We start from the raw sequence: 18,233 nt of genomic DNA on the forward strand, positions 1-18,233 counted from the left end.
TTGTACATGATATTCAATTTTTGTTTAAAATTCCATTGAATCATCAATATCTGTTATCTCTGCTTTGCCCACTGTTATCCACATTTTGACTATAGATGCTACCTGATCTATTGTGAACCTGAATGGTCCTGAATTCATGTCTGAAATTACAATATTTCAAAGGAATAGTTTACAATTGATTTTAACTTCAAAATAAATCTTGAACTGCAGACTGGTGAATTTTCCACCATTTGCTCATACAGGTTGAACCTCCCTTTTCCGGGACTTCCTTGTCCGGCACCACCCCTCGTCCGGCACCATTCCTGGCCACTCCGACATGAACAAATTGAAGTCCTTCCTCGCTGCCTGACCCTGCGATCCACCGCCCCACCCCCCATTATCTCTCTGCCGCACTCCAAACCCCAAGCCAGCCAGCCCTGATATCCCCTTGCTCAGTACCTGTTCCATCCAATTTAACGTGATCTCCCCTCGTCCAGCAAAATCCCTTATCGGGCACAGGCCAGGTACTGAGGGTGCCGGATAAGAGAGGTTCAACCTGTAGTTGATATTTATACATATGTATGTATTCTTTAACCTCTTGTGTGCATTCATAGATTGCCACTATCTCCCCAGGAATGGGTTCTTGTGAGAACACACTAAATACACTTAGATATGCAAACAGGTATGATTTTTAAGTAAAATGTATATGAAACAAATATCCCATCTGCATTCTAATAATATTACAAAATAATTCCTTGTCTAGGTGGCTTTTAAAGTTATTTGCTTAAATTATATTAAAGCTATAATCTTGTAGCAATGTGAGAATTGTTGATGTGTTTGTCACTTAAGCCTGGAGTATATTTATATCTTAAATGTTGCTTTCATTCAAATCAAACTAAGGACTTCGCATTGTATGTTAAATTACTGGAGGTTTGAGAATTTGAATTCATTTTACAAAAACTGGAAATAAAAAGTTGGTATCAGTGAAAATGACCATGAAGCTGTCAATTGTCATAAAAACCCCAGTGGTTCACGAATCAAATTTCGGGAAGGAAACTGGCCATCCTTGCTCGATCTGGCCTATAAATGACTCCAGTCCCACACCGTCGTTGACTCTTAACTATCCTCTAAGTGACCTAGCAAGCCACTTAGTTGTAACAAACAGCTTTAGGATGGGTAATAAATGCTGGCCTTGTCAGTGATGCTCACATTGAGAATCTTTTTTTTAAATTGTAGACATAGAAGCTGATAGTCTTTTGTGTTCTTCACTGGAAGATAGGATGATAGGTGTTGTCTTGGAGTGCAGTCACTAACAATAACTTTAAAAACATTTCAACGGATTTTTGCAATATTTTACAAGTTAGCCAGTTGCTGGATGTGTATTAAAGCCACATGAGCTGGTTTATGGAATGTTGTAGCTCATAGTCTATTTCAAACTGATACAATGAGGGTCAATTGTCTCATCCCAAGCCTATTAAACCAGGGTGCCCCTTTATTCATTCTGAAAATAGCAGGAAATATTTTCTTTGAATCGCACACCAACATAGGGGTGGTGGGGTTAAGGTGGCTAGTTGTATTGATAGGCATACTGGTGAATCACTTCCTGGGGAAGGGGTCAGTAGTATGTTTGGGTACACATACACAAGAGAGAAAGAGACACATTGGCAGTCAGTTAGCCAACTAGGTCTGGGGAGGAAGCCTAGTGCAGTGAGTGGAAACTCACTCATATCGAGCCCAAAGACGGTCAGGACCAAAAGGCTGACTAGAAAAGGTTAAGCGAGTCTTCTAATAAGAACAACATAAGAAATAGGAACAGGAGTAGGCCATATGGTCCCTCGAGCCTGCTCCGCCATTCAATAAGATCATGGCTGATCTGATCACAGACTCAGCTCCACTTACCTGCCCGCTCCCCATAACCCCTTCTCCCCTTATCGTTTAAGAAACTTTGTATTTCTGACGTAACTTTATTCAATGTCCCAGCTTCCACAACTCTCTGAGGCAGCTAATTCCACAGATTTATAACCCTCTGAGAAGAAATTTCTCATCTGTTTTAAATGGGCGGCCCCTTATTCCAAGATCATGCCCTCTAGTTCTAGTCTCCCCCATCAGTGGAAACATCCTCTCTGCATCCACCCTGTCAAGCCTCCCTCATAATCTTATACATTTCGATAAGATCACCTCTCATTCTTCTGAATTCCAATGAGTAGAAGCCCAACCTATTCAACCTTTCCTCATAAATCAAACCCCCCATCTCCGGAATCAACCTAGTGAATCTTCTCTCAACTGCCTCCAAAGCAAGTATATCCTTTCGTAAATATGGAAACCAAAACTGCACGCAGTTTTCCAGGTGTGGCCTCACCAATACCCTGTACGGCTGTAGTAAGACTTCCCTGCTTTTTATACTCCATCCTCTTTGCAATAAAGGCCAAGATTCCATTGGTCTTCCTGATCACTTGCTGTACCTGCATACTATCCTTTTGTGTTTCATGCACAAGTGCCCCCAGGTCCCGCTGTACTGCAGCCCTTTGCAATCTTTCTCTGTTTAAATAATAACTTGCTCTTCAATTTTTTTTCTGCCAAAGTGCGTTACCTCACACTTTCCAACATTATACTCCATCTGCCAAATTTTTGCCCACTCACTTAGCCTGTCTATGTCCTTTTGCAGATTTTGTGTGTCCTCACACATTGCTTTTCCTCCCATTTTTGTATCGTCAGCAAACTTGGCTACGTTGCACTCGGTCCCTTCTTCCAAGTTGTTAATATAGATTGTAAATAGTTGGGGTCCCAGCACTGATCCCTGTGGCACCCCACTAGTTACTGGTTGCAAACCAGAAAATGAACCATTTATCCCGACTCTTCTGTTTTCTGTTAGTTAGCCAATCCTCTATCCATGCTAATATATTACCCCCAACCTCGTGAATTTTTATCTTGTGCAGTAACCTTTAATGTGGCACCATGTCAACTGCCTTCTGGAAGTCCAAATTATCCACATCCACTGGTTTCCCTTTATCCACTCTGTTCGTTACATCCTCAAAGAATTCCAGCAAATTTGTCAAACATGACTTCCCCTTCATAAATCCATGCTGACGCTGCCTGACTGAAATTTGTTTTTCCAAATGTCCTGCTACGTATACTTTAATAATGGACTCCAACATTTTCCCAACCACAGATGTTAGGCTAACTGGTCTATAGTTTCCTGTTTTTTGTCTGCCTCCTTTTTATAAATAGGAGCGTTTAATTAGAGATGGTGAGCTCAGAGGTTTCAGTAGCTGCATAAAGATGATATTTGATTGCATCTGTTGCTCTGTGCATTCATAGAAACATAGAAAATAGGTGAGGGAGCAGGCCATTCGGCCCTTCGAGCCTGCACTGCCATTCAATATGACCATGGCTGATCATGCAACTTCAGTACCCAACTCCCGCCTTCTCTCCATACCCCCTGATCCCCTTAGCCGTAAGGACCACATCTAACTCCCTCTTGAATATATCCAACGAACTGGACTCCACAACTTTCTGTGGTAGAGAATTCCACAGGTTCACCACTCTCTGGGTGAAAATGTTTCTCCTCATCTCGGTCCTAAATGGCTTATCCCTTATCCTTAGACTGTGACCCCTGGTTCTGGACTTCCCCAACATCGGGAAAATTCTTCCTGCAACTAACCTGTCCAGTCCCGTCAGAATTTTATATGTTTCTATGAGATCCCCCCTCATTCTTCTAAATTCCAGTGCGGAAAAGCCTAGCCGATCCAATCTTTCTTCATATGTCAGTCCTGCCATCCCGGGAATTAGTCTGGTGAACCTTCATTGTACTCCCTCAATAGCAAGCATGTCCTTCCTCAGATTAGGAGACCAAAACTGCACACAATACTCAAGGTGTAGCCTCGCCAAGGCCCTGTACAACTACAGTAAAACCTCCCTGCTCCTATACTCTCATTCTCTCTCTATGAAGCCCAGCATGCCATTTGCTTTCTTTACTGCCTGCTGTACCGGCATGCCTACCTTCAGTGACTGATGTACCATGACACCCAGGTCGCTCGCATTGCACCTCCCCTTTGACTGATATGTTACCATTCAGATGATAATCTGGCTTTCTGTTTTTGCCACCAAAGTGGATAACCTCACATTTATCCATATTATACTGCAGCTGCCATGCATTTGCCCATTCACCCAACCTGTCCAAATCACCCTGCAGCCTCTTAGCATTCTCCTCACAACTCATAGTGCCACCCAGCTTCGTGTCATCTGCAAACTTGGAGATATTACATTCAATTCCTTTGTCTAAATCATTAATGTATATTGTAAATAGCTGGGATCCCAGCACTGAACCTTGTGGCACCCGACTAGTCACTGCCTGCCATTCTGAAAAGGACCCGTTTATTCCCACTCTTTGCTTCCTGTCTGCCAACCAGTTCTCTATCCACATCAATACATTACCCCCAATACCATGTGCTTTAATTTTGCACACTAATCTCTTGTGTGGGACCTTGTCAAAAGCCTTTTGAAAGTCCAAATACACCACATCCACTGGTTCTCCCTTATCCACTCCACTAGTTACGTCCTCAAAAAATTCTAGAAGATTTGTCGAGCATGATTTCCCTTTCATAAATCCATGCTGACTTGGACCGATTCTGTCACTGCTTTCCAAATGTGCTGCTATTGCATCTTTAATAATTGATTCCAGCATTTTCCCCACCACTGATGTCAGGCTAACCGGTCTATAATTCCGTTTTCTCTCTCCCTCCTTTTTTAAAAAAAAAAGTGGGCTAAAATTAGCCACCCTCCAATCCATAGGAACTGATCCAGTGTCTATCGAATGTTGGAAAATGACCACCAATGCATCCACTATTTCTAGGGCCACTTCCTTAAGCACTATGGGATGCAGACTATCATGCCCTGGAGATTTATCGGCCTTCAGTCCCATCAGTTTCCCTAACACCATTTCCTGATTAATAAAGATTTCCCTGAGTTCCTCCTTCCCGCTAAACCCTTGGTCCCCCAGTATTTTCGGGAAGTTATTCGTGTCTTAGTGTCTTCATGTATTTGTTCAATTGTCTGCCATTTCCTTGTTCCCCATTATGAATTCACCTGATTCTGACCTCTAGGGACATACATTAGTCTTCACTAATTTGTTTCTCTTCACATATCTATCGAAGCTTTTGCAGTCAGTTTTTATGTTCCCTGAAAGCTTATTCTCATCCTCCTATTTTTCTCCTCTAAATCAAACCCTTAGTCCTCCTCTGCTGAATTTTTAATTTCTCCCTGTCTTCTGGTTTGCTGCTTTATCTGTCCAATTTATATGCCTCTTCCTTGGATTTAATACTATCCCTAATTTCCCTTCTTAGCCCTGGTTGAGCCACCTTTCCTGTTTTATTTTCATGCTGGACAAGGATGCACAACAGGTGTAATTCATCCATGTGATCTTTAAATATCTGCCTTTGTCTATCCACCGTCAACCCTTTAAGTATCATTCGCCAGTCTATCCTAGCCAAATCACGTCTCGTACCATCAAAGTTTCCTTTCTTTAAGTTCAGGACCCGAGTCTCTGAATTAACTGTGTCGCCCTCCATCTTAATGAAGAATTCTACCATATTATGGTCACTCTTCCCCAAGGGGCCACGCACGACTAGATTGCTAATTAATCGTCTCTCATTACACAAGACCCAGTCCAGGATGACCTGTTCTCTCGTTGGTTCCTCGACATATTGGTCTAGAAAACCATCCCTTATACACTCCAGGAAATCCTCCTCCACAGTATTGCTACCAATTTGGTTAGCCCAATCAATATGTAGGTTAAAGTCACCCATGATAACTGCTGTACCCTTATTGCACGCGTCCCTAATTTCCTGTTTGATGCCATCCCCAACCTCCCTACTATTGTTTGGTGGTCTGTACACAACTCCCACTAACGTTTTCTGCTCTTTGGTGTTTCACAGCTCTACTCATATAGATTCCACATCATCCAAGCTAATGTCCTTCCTTACTATTGCGTTAACCTCCTCTTTAACCATTAACGCTACCCCACCTCCTTTTCCTTTCTGTCTATCTTTCCTGAATATTGAATACCCCTGGATGTTGAGTTCCCAACCGTGGTTACCCCGGAGCCATGTCTCCGTAACCCGAATTACATCATATCCGTTATCAGCTGTCTGCGCAGTTAATTTATCCACCTTATTACGAATGCTCCTCGCATTGAGACTGAGCCTTTAGGCTTGTTCTTTTAACACTCTTTGTCCTTTTTAGAATTATGTTGTAATGTGGTCCTTTTTGATTTTTGCCCTTGATTTCTCTGCCCTCCACTCTTGCTTTTCTCCTTCCTACCTTTTGCTTCTGCCCCCTTTTTACTTCCCTCTGCCTCCCTGCATAGGTTCCCATCCCCCTGCCATATTAGTTTAACCCCTCCCCAACAACACTAGCAAACACTCTGCCTAGGACATAGGTTCCGGTCCTGCCCAGGTGCAGACCGTCCGGTTTGTACTGGTCCCACCTGCCCCAGGAATTTGAATCCCTCCTCCTTGCACCATTCCTCAAGCTACGTATTCTTCTGAACTATCCTGCAATTCCTACTCTGACTAGCATGTGGCAGTGGTAGCAATCCTGAGATTAGTACCTTTTTGAGGTCCTACTTTTTAATTTAACTCCTAGCTCCCTAAATTTAGCTTGTATGACCTCATCCCGTTTTTTTACTATATCGTTGGTACCTATATGCACCACGACAGCTGGCTGTTCACCCTCCCCTCCAGAATGCGCTGCAGCTGCTCCGAGACATCCTTGACCCTTGCACCAGGGAGGCAACATACCATCCTGGAGTCTCGTTTGCGGCCGCACAAACGCCTATCTGTTCCCCTTACAATATAATCACCTATCACTGTAGCTCTCCCACTCTTTTTCCTGCCCTCCTGTGCAGCAGAGCCACCCATGGTGCCATGAACTTGGCTACTGCTTCCTTCCCTGATGAGTCATCTTCCCCAACAGTACCCAAAATGGTGTATCTGTTTTGGAGGGAGATAATCGCAGGGGACCCCTGCACTACCTTCCTTCCACTGCTCTGCCTGATGGTCACCCATTCCCTATCCGCCTGAGTAACCTTTACCTGTGGTGTGACCAACTCACTAAACGTGCTATTCATGACAACCTCAGCATCGCGGATGTTCCAGAGTGAGTCCATGCGCAGCTCTAGTGCCGCAGTGCGGTCTGTGAGGAACTGAAGCTGGACACACTTCCTGCACACACAGTAGTCAGGGACAGAGGTAGCGTCCCTGATTTCCCACATAGCACAGGATGACACGGATCTGGGCTCTCCTGCCATGACTTAACCCTTAGATTAACTTAATTTGGCAACAATGCCAAAGGTTTCCTACTGATAAGAAAAGAAGAAAAAGATCAAATACTCACCAATTCACCAGCCAATCACTTACCTGCTTCACTTGCTATTTACAAAATAAAGCAGTTTAACGATTTGTATTTGGCCTCGTCTCAAGTGTTTCTCCGTCCGCCTTCAGAAAGATTGGCGAAACGCACGTGAAGACAAATGGAAAAGACATGCTGTCCAGATCAGGAGGGGTTCTGTTGTTACTCTTGTATAATAATTTAATATTCGGCAGTATGGAAAAATTCCTGAACGCAAGACCCTCTAACCCCTTACAGGAGTGATGAACACCACTGTACTAAAGAGAATATTGAGGGGAAGCCCCAAACCTGTAATACACTTCCTAGCTTTAATTGTTTAATAGTATGAGTGAATAATTTAATTTCTGACTCTGTTATTGATGCATGTGAGACATAGTACAATGCAACACTAAAATAAAATAACATATAAAAGAGTATTTGAGATGTAATGTAAATCTCAGGATGGATTTTACTTTAGCCTTAGTTTGTCATTTAAATGCAAATGCAGCTATTTAGAACGTTTATAATAACGTTGCTGGCTTCAGCTTCATATGCAGATTGTGACTTTTTAAATTAAAAAAAATATATATTGTCTTGGATGTAATATTTCTGGAATTACATGCAGTATTTTTCCACAGACTTTCTGTCTTTCAAATTGTAAATATACTGTTCTTTCCTGACTGGATTTCTCTCTTTCCCCCCGCCCCCCCCCACCCCCTTTGTTCACTCATTTGCTTGATACTGCAGAGTAAAGGAGTTTGGAATAAGTCCCTCGGACATTCCCTTTCAGCAAGGTGGTGGGAGCCGTTCTGACCTCTCTCCTACCTACCTCGAGTATGATGACTTCCCACCTTCACCTACCAGGTCTACATCTTTCTATCAATTCCATTTCCTCCTCTTTCCAACCCCCCCCCCCTTATACTGGACCATGTAAACCATTGGTTATTACAAAATCTACCTTGGTTTTATTGTCTGAATTTGTACAAAATACTATGCATGTCTTTCTCCCCTTTGTTTATTTCCCCCCCCCCCCCCCCACCAATCATTTGTTGGAATAATTAATAAAACCTATTTTTGCATGATTGTATGGAGATGTTTAATTGCAGTGTAATTTTCAACGGCACTATTGTATTTTATCAAAATAACTTGTTTAACACAATAGAAGATAAAAATGTATTTGCTGCTTTGTGCCAAGGACAATTTTTTAAAAGCCTGTGGGGAGGGAACTTGCATATGTTACCACTACAGTGTATTAGTTGGTCAGTCAGATCAGTGACAGTCCTACTATCATTTATCCTTAGACTAGTAGCATTAATTTCAAGCTCTGTTAATAGCAGTGTCACCTTAGTCACTATTGTTTATTTCATTTATTTGCAGTGTATTCACCATGTAGATGGCAGTAAGTGAATTGTGCAAAGAAAGTGAAATGGCCAATATTCTTTGATTTACAAACTGATGTAAATTACCTGTTAGTATGTTAGTAATTGCAATTTGAGTTCACTGGGATGGGCACCAGGATGTAGCATTAGAAAGGAGAAACAAAGGGCACAAAGGATTGGGAGAGACCAATAGCACTAAAGTAATAAATAGTAAGGTATTAGGTGGGATCAGACTAAGAGAGAACACAGGATAGTCTAAGATAGGTTTACAGTGTATGTATTTGAACGCAAGAAGCATAGCAAACATAGTTGGTGAACTGCAGGCACAAAAAGCCACATGGGAATATGATGTCGTGACAATAACGGAGACCTGGTTCAAAAAAGGGCAGGATAACAGTCACTTGGACAAATGTGGATTAATTAAGGAAATCCAGGACGGATTTGTTAATGGCAAATTGTGTTTACCAACTTGATCAGAATTTTTGATGTAACGGAGAGGGTTGATGAGAGCAATCGGTTGATGCGGTGCACATGGATTTCCAAAAGGCGTTCGACAAAGTGCCAGCAAAGTTGAAGCCCATGGAATAAAAGGAACAATGGTAGCATGGATACGAAATTGGCTGAGAGGAACTGGATGAAGTTATACAGTGGTGTTCCCCAGGGGTCGGCTCTGGGACTTCTGCTTTTTTTTGATAAATATTAACGATTTGGACTTGGGTGTACAGGGCACAATTTCAAAACTTGCAGATGACACAACTTGGAAGTATAGTGAACAGTGAGGAGGATAATGATAGACTTCAAGAGAACATAGACAAGCTGATGGAATGGGCAGACTCGTGCAGGTGAAATTTAACGCAGAAAAGTGTAAAGTAATACATTTTGCAAGAAAAAATGAGGAGAGCAAATATAAAAACTAAAGGATACAATCCTAAAGGGGGTGCATGAACAGAGACCCGGGGGTATATGTGCACAAATTGTTGAAGGTGGCAGGGCAGCTTGAGAAAAGCAGAAAGCTTACGGGATCCTGGGCTTCATGAATCGTGGTATAGAGTACAAAAGCGTGGAAATTATGATGAGCCTGCTTGAAACAGGCTCATCATAGCGACTTAGAAGAAGGAGCTGAGTGTAACGTAACCGAGTTTGCTGACGATACAAAGATGGGAGGAAAAACAATGTGTGAGGAAGACACACAAAATCTGCAAAAGGACATAGACAGGCTAAGTGAGTGAGCAAAAATTTGGCAGATGGAGTATAATATCGGAAAGTGTGAGGTCATGCACTTTGGCAGAAAAAAATCAGAGCAAGTTATTATTTAAATGGAGAAAGATTGCAAAGTGCTGCAGTACAGCGGGATCTGGGGGTACTTGTGCATGAAACACAAAAGGATAGTATGCAGGTACTGCAAGTGATCAGGAAGGCCAATGGAATCTTGGCCTTTATTGCAAAGGGAATGGAGTATAAAAGCAGGGAAGTCTTACTACAGCTATATAAGGTATTGATGACAAGGGAATAATGGAGGCATGTGAAAAAGGAACGGCAGTAATCATGGGGGATTTTAACTTGCATATCGATTGGTCAAATCAAATCGCTCGGGGTAGCCTTGAGGAGGAATTCATGGAATGCATAAGGGATTGTTTCTTAGAACAGTATGTTCCAGAACCTACAAGGGAGCAAGCTATCTCAGATCTGGTCTTATGTAATGAGACAGGAATAATAAACGATCTCCTCGTAAAAGATCCTCTCGGAATGAGTGATCACAGTATGGTTGAATTTGTAATACAGATTGAGGGTGAGGAAGTAGTGTCTCAAACGAGCGTACTATGCTTAAACAAAGGGGACGCCAATGGGATGAGGGCAGAGTTGGCTAAAATAGACTGGGAACACAGACTAAACGGTGGCACAATGGAGGACTTTTAAGGGGCTCTTTCATAGTGCTCAACAAAAATATATTCCAGTGAAAAAGAAGGGCAGTAAGAGAAGGGATAACCAGCCGTGGATAACCAAGGAAATAAAGGAGCGTATCAAATTAAAAACCAATGCGTATAAGGTGGCCAAGATTAGTGGGAAACTAGAAGATTGGGAAAATTTTAAACGACAGCAAAGAATGACTAAGAAAGCAATAAAGAAAGGAAAGATAGATTACGAAAGTAAACTTGCGCAAAACATAAAAACAGATAGTAAAAGTTTTTACCGATATATAAAATGGAAAAGAGTGACTAAAGTAAATGTTGGTCCCTTAGAAGATGAGAAGGGGGATTTAATAATGGGAAATGTGGAAATGGCTGAGACCTTAAACAATTATTTTGCTTCGGTCTTCACAATGGAAGACACAAAAACCATGCCAAAAATTGCTGGTCACGGGAATGTGGGAAGGGAGGATGTTGAGATAATCACTATCACTAGGGGGGTAGTGCTGGACAGGCTCAATGGGACTCAAGGTAGACAAGTCCCCTGGTCTGATGAAATGCATCCCAGTGTATTAAGAGATGGCGGAAGTTATAGCAGATGCATTCGTTATAATCTACCAAAATTCTCTGGACTCTGGGGAGGTACCAGCGGATTGGAAAGCAGCTAATGTAACGCCTCTGTTTAAAAAAGGGGGCAGACAAAAGTCAAGTAAATATAGGCCGTTTAGTTTAACATCTGTAGTGGGGAAAATGCTTGAAGCTATCATTAAGGAAGAAATAGCGGGACATCTAGATAGGAATAGTGCAATCAAGCAGACGCAACATGGATTCATGAAGGGGAAATCATGTTTAACTAATTTACTGGAATTCTTTGAGGATATAACGAGCATGGTGGATAGAGGTGTACCGATGGATGTGGTGTATTTAGATTTCCAAAAGGCATTCGATAAGGTGCCACACAAAAGGTTATTGCAGAAGATAAAGGTATGCGGAGTCAGAGGAAATGTATTAGCATGGATAGAGAATTGGCTGGCTAACAGAAAGCAGAGAGTCGGGATAAATGGGTCCTTTTCGGGTTGGAAATCGGTGGTTAGTGGTGTGCCACAGGGATCGGTGCTGGGACCACAACTGTTTACAATATACATAGATGACCTGGAAGAGGGGACAGAGTGTAGTGTAACAAAATTTGCAGATGACACAAAGATTAGTGGGAAAGCGGGTTGTGTAGAGGACACAGAGAGGCTGCAAAGAGATTTAGATAGGTTAAGCGAATGGGCTAAGGTTTGGCAGATGGAATACAATGTCGGAAAGTGTGAGGTCATCCACCTTGGGGGGGAAAAAAAACAGTAAAAGGGAATATTATTTGAATGGGGAGAAATTACAACATGCTGCGGTGTAGAGGAACCTGGGGGTCCTTGTGCATGAATCCCAAAAAGTTAGTTTGCAAGTGCAGCAGGTAATCAGGAAGGCGAATGGAATGTTGGCCTTCATTGCGAGAGGGATGGAGTACAAAAGCAGGGAGGTCTTGCTGCAACTGTACAGGGTATTGGTGAGGCTGCACCTGGAGTACTGCGTGCAGTTTTGGTCACCTTACTTAAGGAAGGATATACTAGCTTTGGAGGGGGTACAGAGACTATTTACTAGGCTGATTCTGGAGATGAGAGGGTTACCTTATGATGATAGATTGAGTAGACTGGGTCTTTACTAGTTGGAGTTCAGAAGGCTGAAGGGTGATCTTATAGAAACATTTAAAATAATGAAAGGAATAGACAAGATAGAGGCAGAGAGGTTGTTTCCACTAGTCGGGGAGACTAGAACTAGGGGGCACAGCCTCAAAATACGGGGGAGCCAATCTAAAACCGAGTTGAGAAGGAATTTCTTCTCCCAGAGGGTTGTGAATCTGTGGAATTCTCTGCCCAAGGAAGCAGTTGAGGCTAGCTCATTGAATGTATTCAAATCACAGTTAGATAGATTTTTAACCAATAAGGGAATTAAGGGTTATGGGGAGCAGGCGGGTAAGTGGAGCTGAGTCCACAGCCAGATCAGCCATGATCTTGTTGAATGGCGGAGCAGGCTCGAGGGGCAAGATGGCCTACTCCTGTTCCTAATTCTTTTGTTCTTCTGTTCTTATGAGGCCACACCTGGAATACTGCGTGCAGTTTCCGTTTCCATATTTATGAAAGGATATACTTGCTTTGGAGGCAGTTCAGAGAAGGTTCACTAGGTTGATTCTGGGGATGAGAGGGTTGACTTGTGAGGAACGGTTGAGTAAGTTGGGCCTCGACTAATTGGAATTCAGAAGAATGAGAGGTGATCTTATCGAAACGTATATGATTGAGGAGGCTTGACAAGGTGGATGCAAAGAGGATGTTTCCACTGATGGGGGGGACTAGAACTAGAGGGCATGATCTTAGAATAAGGGGCTGCCCATTTAAAACCGAGATGAAGAGAAATTTCTTTTGAGGGTTGTAAATCTGTGGAATTTGCTGCCTCGGAGAGCTGTGCAAGCTGGGACATTGAATAAATTTAAGACAGAAATAGACAGTTGTTTAAACGATAAGAGGTTATGGGGAGCGGTCTTGGAAGTGGAGCTAAGTCCATGATCAGATCAGCCATGATCTTACTGAATGGCGGAGCAGGGTCGAGGGGCCGTATGGCCTACTCCTGTTCCTATTTCTTATGTTCTTATGTAACACTGGTTTGGCCTCAAGTAGAGTATTGTGTTTAGTTCTGGGCATTGCACTTTAGGAAGGATGTGAAGGCCTTAGAGAATGCCGAAAAGATTTCTGAGGGGGAGGCAGTCTGACCTTGGGTAGTATCCTTGATTGGCTACTTAATAAGCCAATTCTCTACACAGACCTGAGAGGGGTCAGAAGTTTTTGGTTTCCTCTCTGTGTGGGGAAAAAAAGTAGTCTGCAGCAGGTTGGAGAGTCTGGAACAGTGAAAGAGGCACAAAGATCCCTCTTTCCAGTCAGAGGATGGTTGTGAGATGATAGGTTGAGGCATGGACTTGTGTGGCATGCAATAGAATCATAGAATGGTTACAACACAGTAGGAGGCCATTCAACCCATCGAGCCCATGCCAGCTCTCTGCAAGAGCATTTCAGCTAGTCCCACTCTCCTGCCCTTTCCCTGTAGACCTGCAAATTTTTTCCTTCAAAAGGGAATTGCATAATTACCCAAAAGCCATGATTGAGTCTGCCTCTACCACCAGTAGGAAATGTTAGTGCCAGTTAATCAGTATCTGAGAGTGAGGAAAATCACTTGAACAGCATGGTGCAAAGGTCTTGAAGGAATAGTATTCTCAGATCATTTTCCTTCCCCCTCCCATGGAATAATGAAAGTTCATATTTGTATGTGGCGGTTAACCTTCATTCAACAAATGAAGAGAACCCTAGCTGTGAGGTATCTAATATAATGCTCTGCAGTATTAATTTTAGTACAAAGCATTCACATGTTTTAATAGTTGGTTATTGATATTTTGTTATGAGGCTATATGTTGTATACTTGGCACACTTCCTAAAAATATCACCTGAATGTGGCAATTTTATATGAACATTGCTACATAGCTATTAGTCTGGTCCATAATGGCTGTAAAATTGATATCTATGGGGTGAAGAAATTATCCTTCAAGATTATCCTTACTAATGGTCTTTCCTTTTCTTCCACTCCCACCTCCCCAAATTAATTTTGGAACCAGAGTGAAAGAGTTAATTGTGGATCAAAATGGTTCAGGAGAAGGGCGGGCCAATATCCTTGTACCAAATCAGCTTGATGCTTTAGAGGCACAGTGGGGACTCGGGAGCTCTCCTCAACGAGATGACCTGAAACTGCTCTGTGAACAAAATGTGAGTTTTTTTTTTTAATTTACTTCTTTAGTGGTTTTCAAGCATGACTCTGAAATCATTGTAGGAAAATGTTATTGATCTAAAGTGTTTTCATAATTCTAAATGTGTGTGTATACGAGGATGGCAATCAATACTTGTGGTTATAAGTAGTCTATTTTAATTATCAATGTGGGGTGAGTTTGTTTGCTATCCACTAAAAAAAATTCAGTACTGTTGATCTATTTTAATGTTGCATGTAGACCTGGCAAGTCTCGTTCATTCAGAGAGAAGTCCACTCATTTTCGTTTAAAAATGTAACCTGTTTTGGCATGTCAATTTTAAACAACTATGTGTTTAAATGTGTTTGTCACCTGTGTCACTCTTGCTACTCCCAACAATTTCCCTGGTGTTGTGCATGTAGTAATTTTTTGTAGAGATATGACTGACCATTTGCAACATGCTATTTTTTTCATAATTGCTTTTTGGGAAGTTATACTGTGGAATTGGAGGTGGGGTTTGATCCACTTGAGTATCTGTTTTTTGGTCGAAATGTTACTCGTATTTTCTTCAAATATTATTTTGGAACCGTGCAGTCTGTGTGCTCTTAGGGAGGGGGTTGCAGGATTTTGAACGAGTGACAATGAAGAAACGGCGATATATTTCCAAGGTGTGTGACTTGGAGGGGAACTTGCAGGTGATGGTGTTCCCATGCACTTGCTGCCCTTGTCCTAGGTGGTAGAGGTTGTGGGTTTGCAAGGTGCTGTCGAGGCAGCCTTGGCGAGTTTCTGCAGTGTATCTTGTAGATGGCAAACACTGCAGCTACGGTACAAAAGTGGTGGAGGGAGTGAATGTTTGAGGTGGTAGATGGGTGCCAATCAAGTGGGCTGTTTTGTCCTGGATGGTGTTGAGCTTCTTGTGTGTGACTTGGAGTTGCACTCATCCAGGCTAGTGGAGAGTATTCCATCACAGTCTTGTGCTTTGTAGGTGGTGGGAAGGCTATGGAGAGTCAGGAGGTGAGTCACTCGCCACAGAATACCCAGCCTCTGACCTGCTCTTCTGGCCATAGTATATATGTGGCTGGTCCAGTAAAGTTTCTGGTCAATGGTGACCCCCAGGATTTTGCTGGTGGGGGATTTGGCGATGGTAATGCTCTTGAATGTCATGGGGCGGTGGTTAGACACACTCTGTTGGAGATAGTCATTGCCTGGCACTTGTGTGGCACGAATTTTACTTGCCACTTATAAGCCCAAGCCTGAATGTCGTTGATGTCTTGCTGCACACGGGCACGGACTGCTTCATTATCTGAGGAGCTGTGAATGGAACTGAATACTGTGCAAACATCAGCAAACATCCCTACTTCTGATCTTATGATTGAGAGAAAGTCATTGTTGAAGCAGCTGAAGATGGTTGTGCTTAGGACACTGCCCTGAGGAATTCCTGCAGCGATGTCCTGGGGTTGAGATGATTAGCCTACAACAACCATCTTCCTTTGTGCTCGATATGACTCCATCCAGTGGAGAGTTTTCCCCTGATTCCCAAATATTTTAATTTTACTGGGCTCCCTTGATGCCGCACTCAGTCAAATGCTGCCTTAATGTCAAGGGCAGTCACTCTCGCCTCACCTGGAATTCAGCTCTTTTGTCCATGTTCTTTTGTCCATGTCCTTTAGTTAATTAACCTAATAACTAGAGACATAGCAGGGCAGCTCATCCTGTGCCATGTGGGAAGATCTGGATGCTTCACGTAGCCTGGGTGACCACATGTGCAGAAAGTGTTGCCAGCTACAGCAACTCGAGCTCCGGGTTTCAGAGCTTGAGCGGCAGCTGAAGTCACTGTGGTGCATCCGTGAGGCTGAGAACTTTGTGGAAAGCACATTTCTAGATGTGGCCACCCTGCAGCTGAAGAGTGTGCAGGCAGAGAGGGAATGGGTGACTGCCAAACAGAAAAGGAGGACCAGACAGGTAGTGCAGGAGGCCCCTGAGTGCATCTTGCTCTGTATACTGTTCTATTCTAAGTATTGGTGGGGCGATCGTTCCTCTGGCAAGTGCAGTCAGAGCCAGGTCCACGGCACCACGGGTGGCTCAGCTGCACATGAGGGAAGGAGGAAGAGCAATAGTGGTAGGGGATTCGATAGTTAGGGGAGCAGACAGGCATTTCTGCGGCTCCAGGATGGTATGCTGCCTCCCTGGTGCCAGGGTCAAGGATGTCACTGAACGGCTGCAGGACATTCTGGGGGGAGAGGGTGAACAGCCATCGGTATCAATGACAAGTAGAAAGAAGGATGAGGTTCTACAGGCAGATTTTAGGGAGCTAGGAGAGAGATTAAAAAGCAGGACCTCAAAGGTAGTATAGTAATCTCCTGATTACTCCCTGTGCCACGTGCTAGTGAGTACAGAAATAGGAGGATAGAGATAAATGCGTGGCTGGAGAGATGGTAAAGGTGGGAGGGCTTTAGATTCCTGAGGCATTGGGACAGTTTCTGGGGGAGGTGGGACCTCAACAGAACAGAGACCAATATCCTCGCGAGGGGGTGGGGCTTGCTAGTGCTGTTGGGGAGGGTTTAACTAGCTTTGCAGGGGGATGGGAACATGGGAATAGATTCAGAAGGGAGAGAAGCAAAGCTGAAATTGGAAAGCAGCAAAATAGAAAGTGAATTTGGAAGACCGAGGAAACAAGGGCTAGAAAATAGACAACAGGGGAGTTTGGCAGTGCTAACTTCAATGCAAGGAGTACAGGGAGTAAGGCAGATGAGCTGAGAGCACAGATAGACACTTGGGAGTGTGATATTACTGAGACATGGCTGAAAGAAGGGCAGGTATGGCAGCTCATCATTCCTGCTTAGAGGATTTTCAGATGGGATCAAGAGGGGGGTAAAAAAGGAGAGGGGGTCGTATATTGATTAATGAAACAATTACAGCTGTGAGAAGGGATGTGATAGAAAACATAGAAACATAGAAAATAGGCGCAGGAGTAGGCCATTCGGCCCTTCTAGCCTGCACCGCCATTCAATGAGTTCATGGCTGAACATGCAACTTCAGTACCCCATTCCTATAGAAGTACCCCATTCCTATAGATGTTAGAAGGATCATCAAATGAGGTCAAATGGGTTGAATTGAAGAACAGAAAAGGGGCGATCACACTGCTGGGAGTGTACTATAGACCCCAAACAATTAGAGGGAGTTAGAAGAGCAAATATGTAGGCAAATTGCTGAGAAGTGCAAAAATTATAGGGCAGTAATAGTAGGGGATTTCAACTATCATAATATTAACTTGGATAAAATTAGTGTGAAAGGCATACTGGGTGCGGAATTCCTAAAATGCATTCAGGAGAACTTTTTTTAGCTAGTATGTAGCAAGCCCAACAAGGGAGGGGGTGGTTCTGGACTTAGTTTTAGGGAATGAAGCTAGGCAAGTGGAAGAGTATCAGTGGGAGAGCATTTTGATGCCAGTGATCATAATTCAGTTAGATTTAGGGTAGTTATGGAAAAGGACAATGATAGACCAGGAATAAAAGTTCTCAATTGGGTGGAAGCCAATTTTGCTCAGCTGAAATGGGATCTAGCCAAAATTGGCTGGAAACAGCTACTTGAAGGTAAATCAGTGTAAGCAGTGAGATCCTGAGGGTTCAGAGCAAGCCTGTTCACTTAAAGAAAAAGGGTGGGATTAACAAATTTAAAGCCTCCTGGATGTCGAGGGACATACAGGGTAGGATAAACAAAAAAAAAAGGAGGCTTATGACAGGGCTCAATACTGCA

At 43.1% G+C, this 18,233-nt stretch overlaps 1 protein-coding gene across 6 annotated transcripts in view; it reads left to right on the plus strand.

Annotated features, from left to right (window-relative positions):
- kif2a (kinesin family member 2a) overlaps nt 1-18,233 on the plus strand; it is a 225,386-nt gene that overhangs the window by 193,280 nt on the left and 13,873 nt on the right. For 3 of the 6 annotated variants that reach the window (XM_070869241.1, XM_070869252.1, XM_070869248.1), the window contains 3 exons: nt 594-661; nt 8,113-8,229; nt 14,352-14,499. In XM_070869241.1, the coding sequence (XP_070725342.1) occupies nt 594-661; nt 8,113-8,229; nt 14,352-14,499 (333 nt within the window). Of the gene's footprint in view, nt 1-593; nt 662-7,478; nt 7,777-8,112; nt 8,230-14,351; nt 14,500-18,233 lie in introns of those variants that run through there. The other 3 variants (XM_070869257.1, XM_070869264.1, XM_070869272.1) reach the window with 2 other exon arrangements.

Source organism: Pristiophorus japonicus, chromosome 2, assembly GCF_044704955.1.
Source record: "Pristiophorus japonicus isolate sPriJap1 chromosome 2, sPriJap1.hap1, whole genome shotgun sequence".
In the NCBI taxonomy this organism is placed as follows: Eukaryota; Metazoa; Chordata; class Chondrichthyes; family Pristiophoridae; genus Pristiophorus; species Pristiophorus japonicus.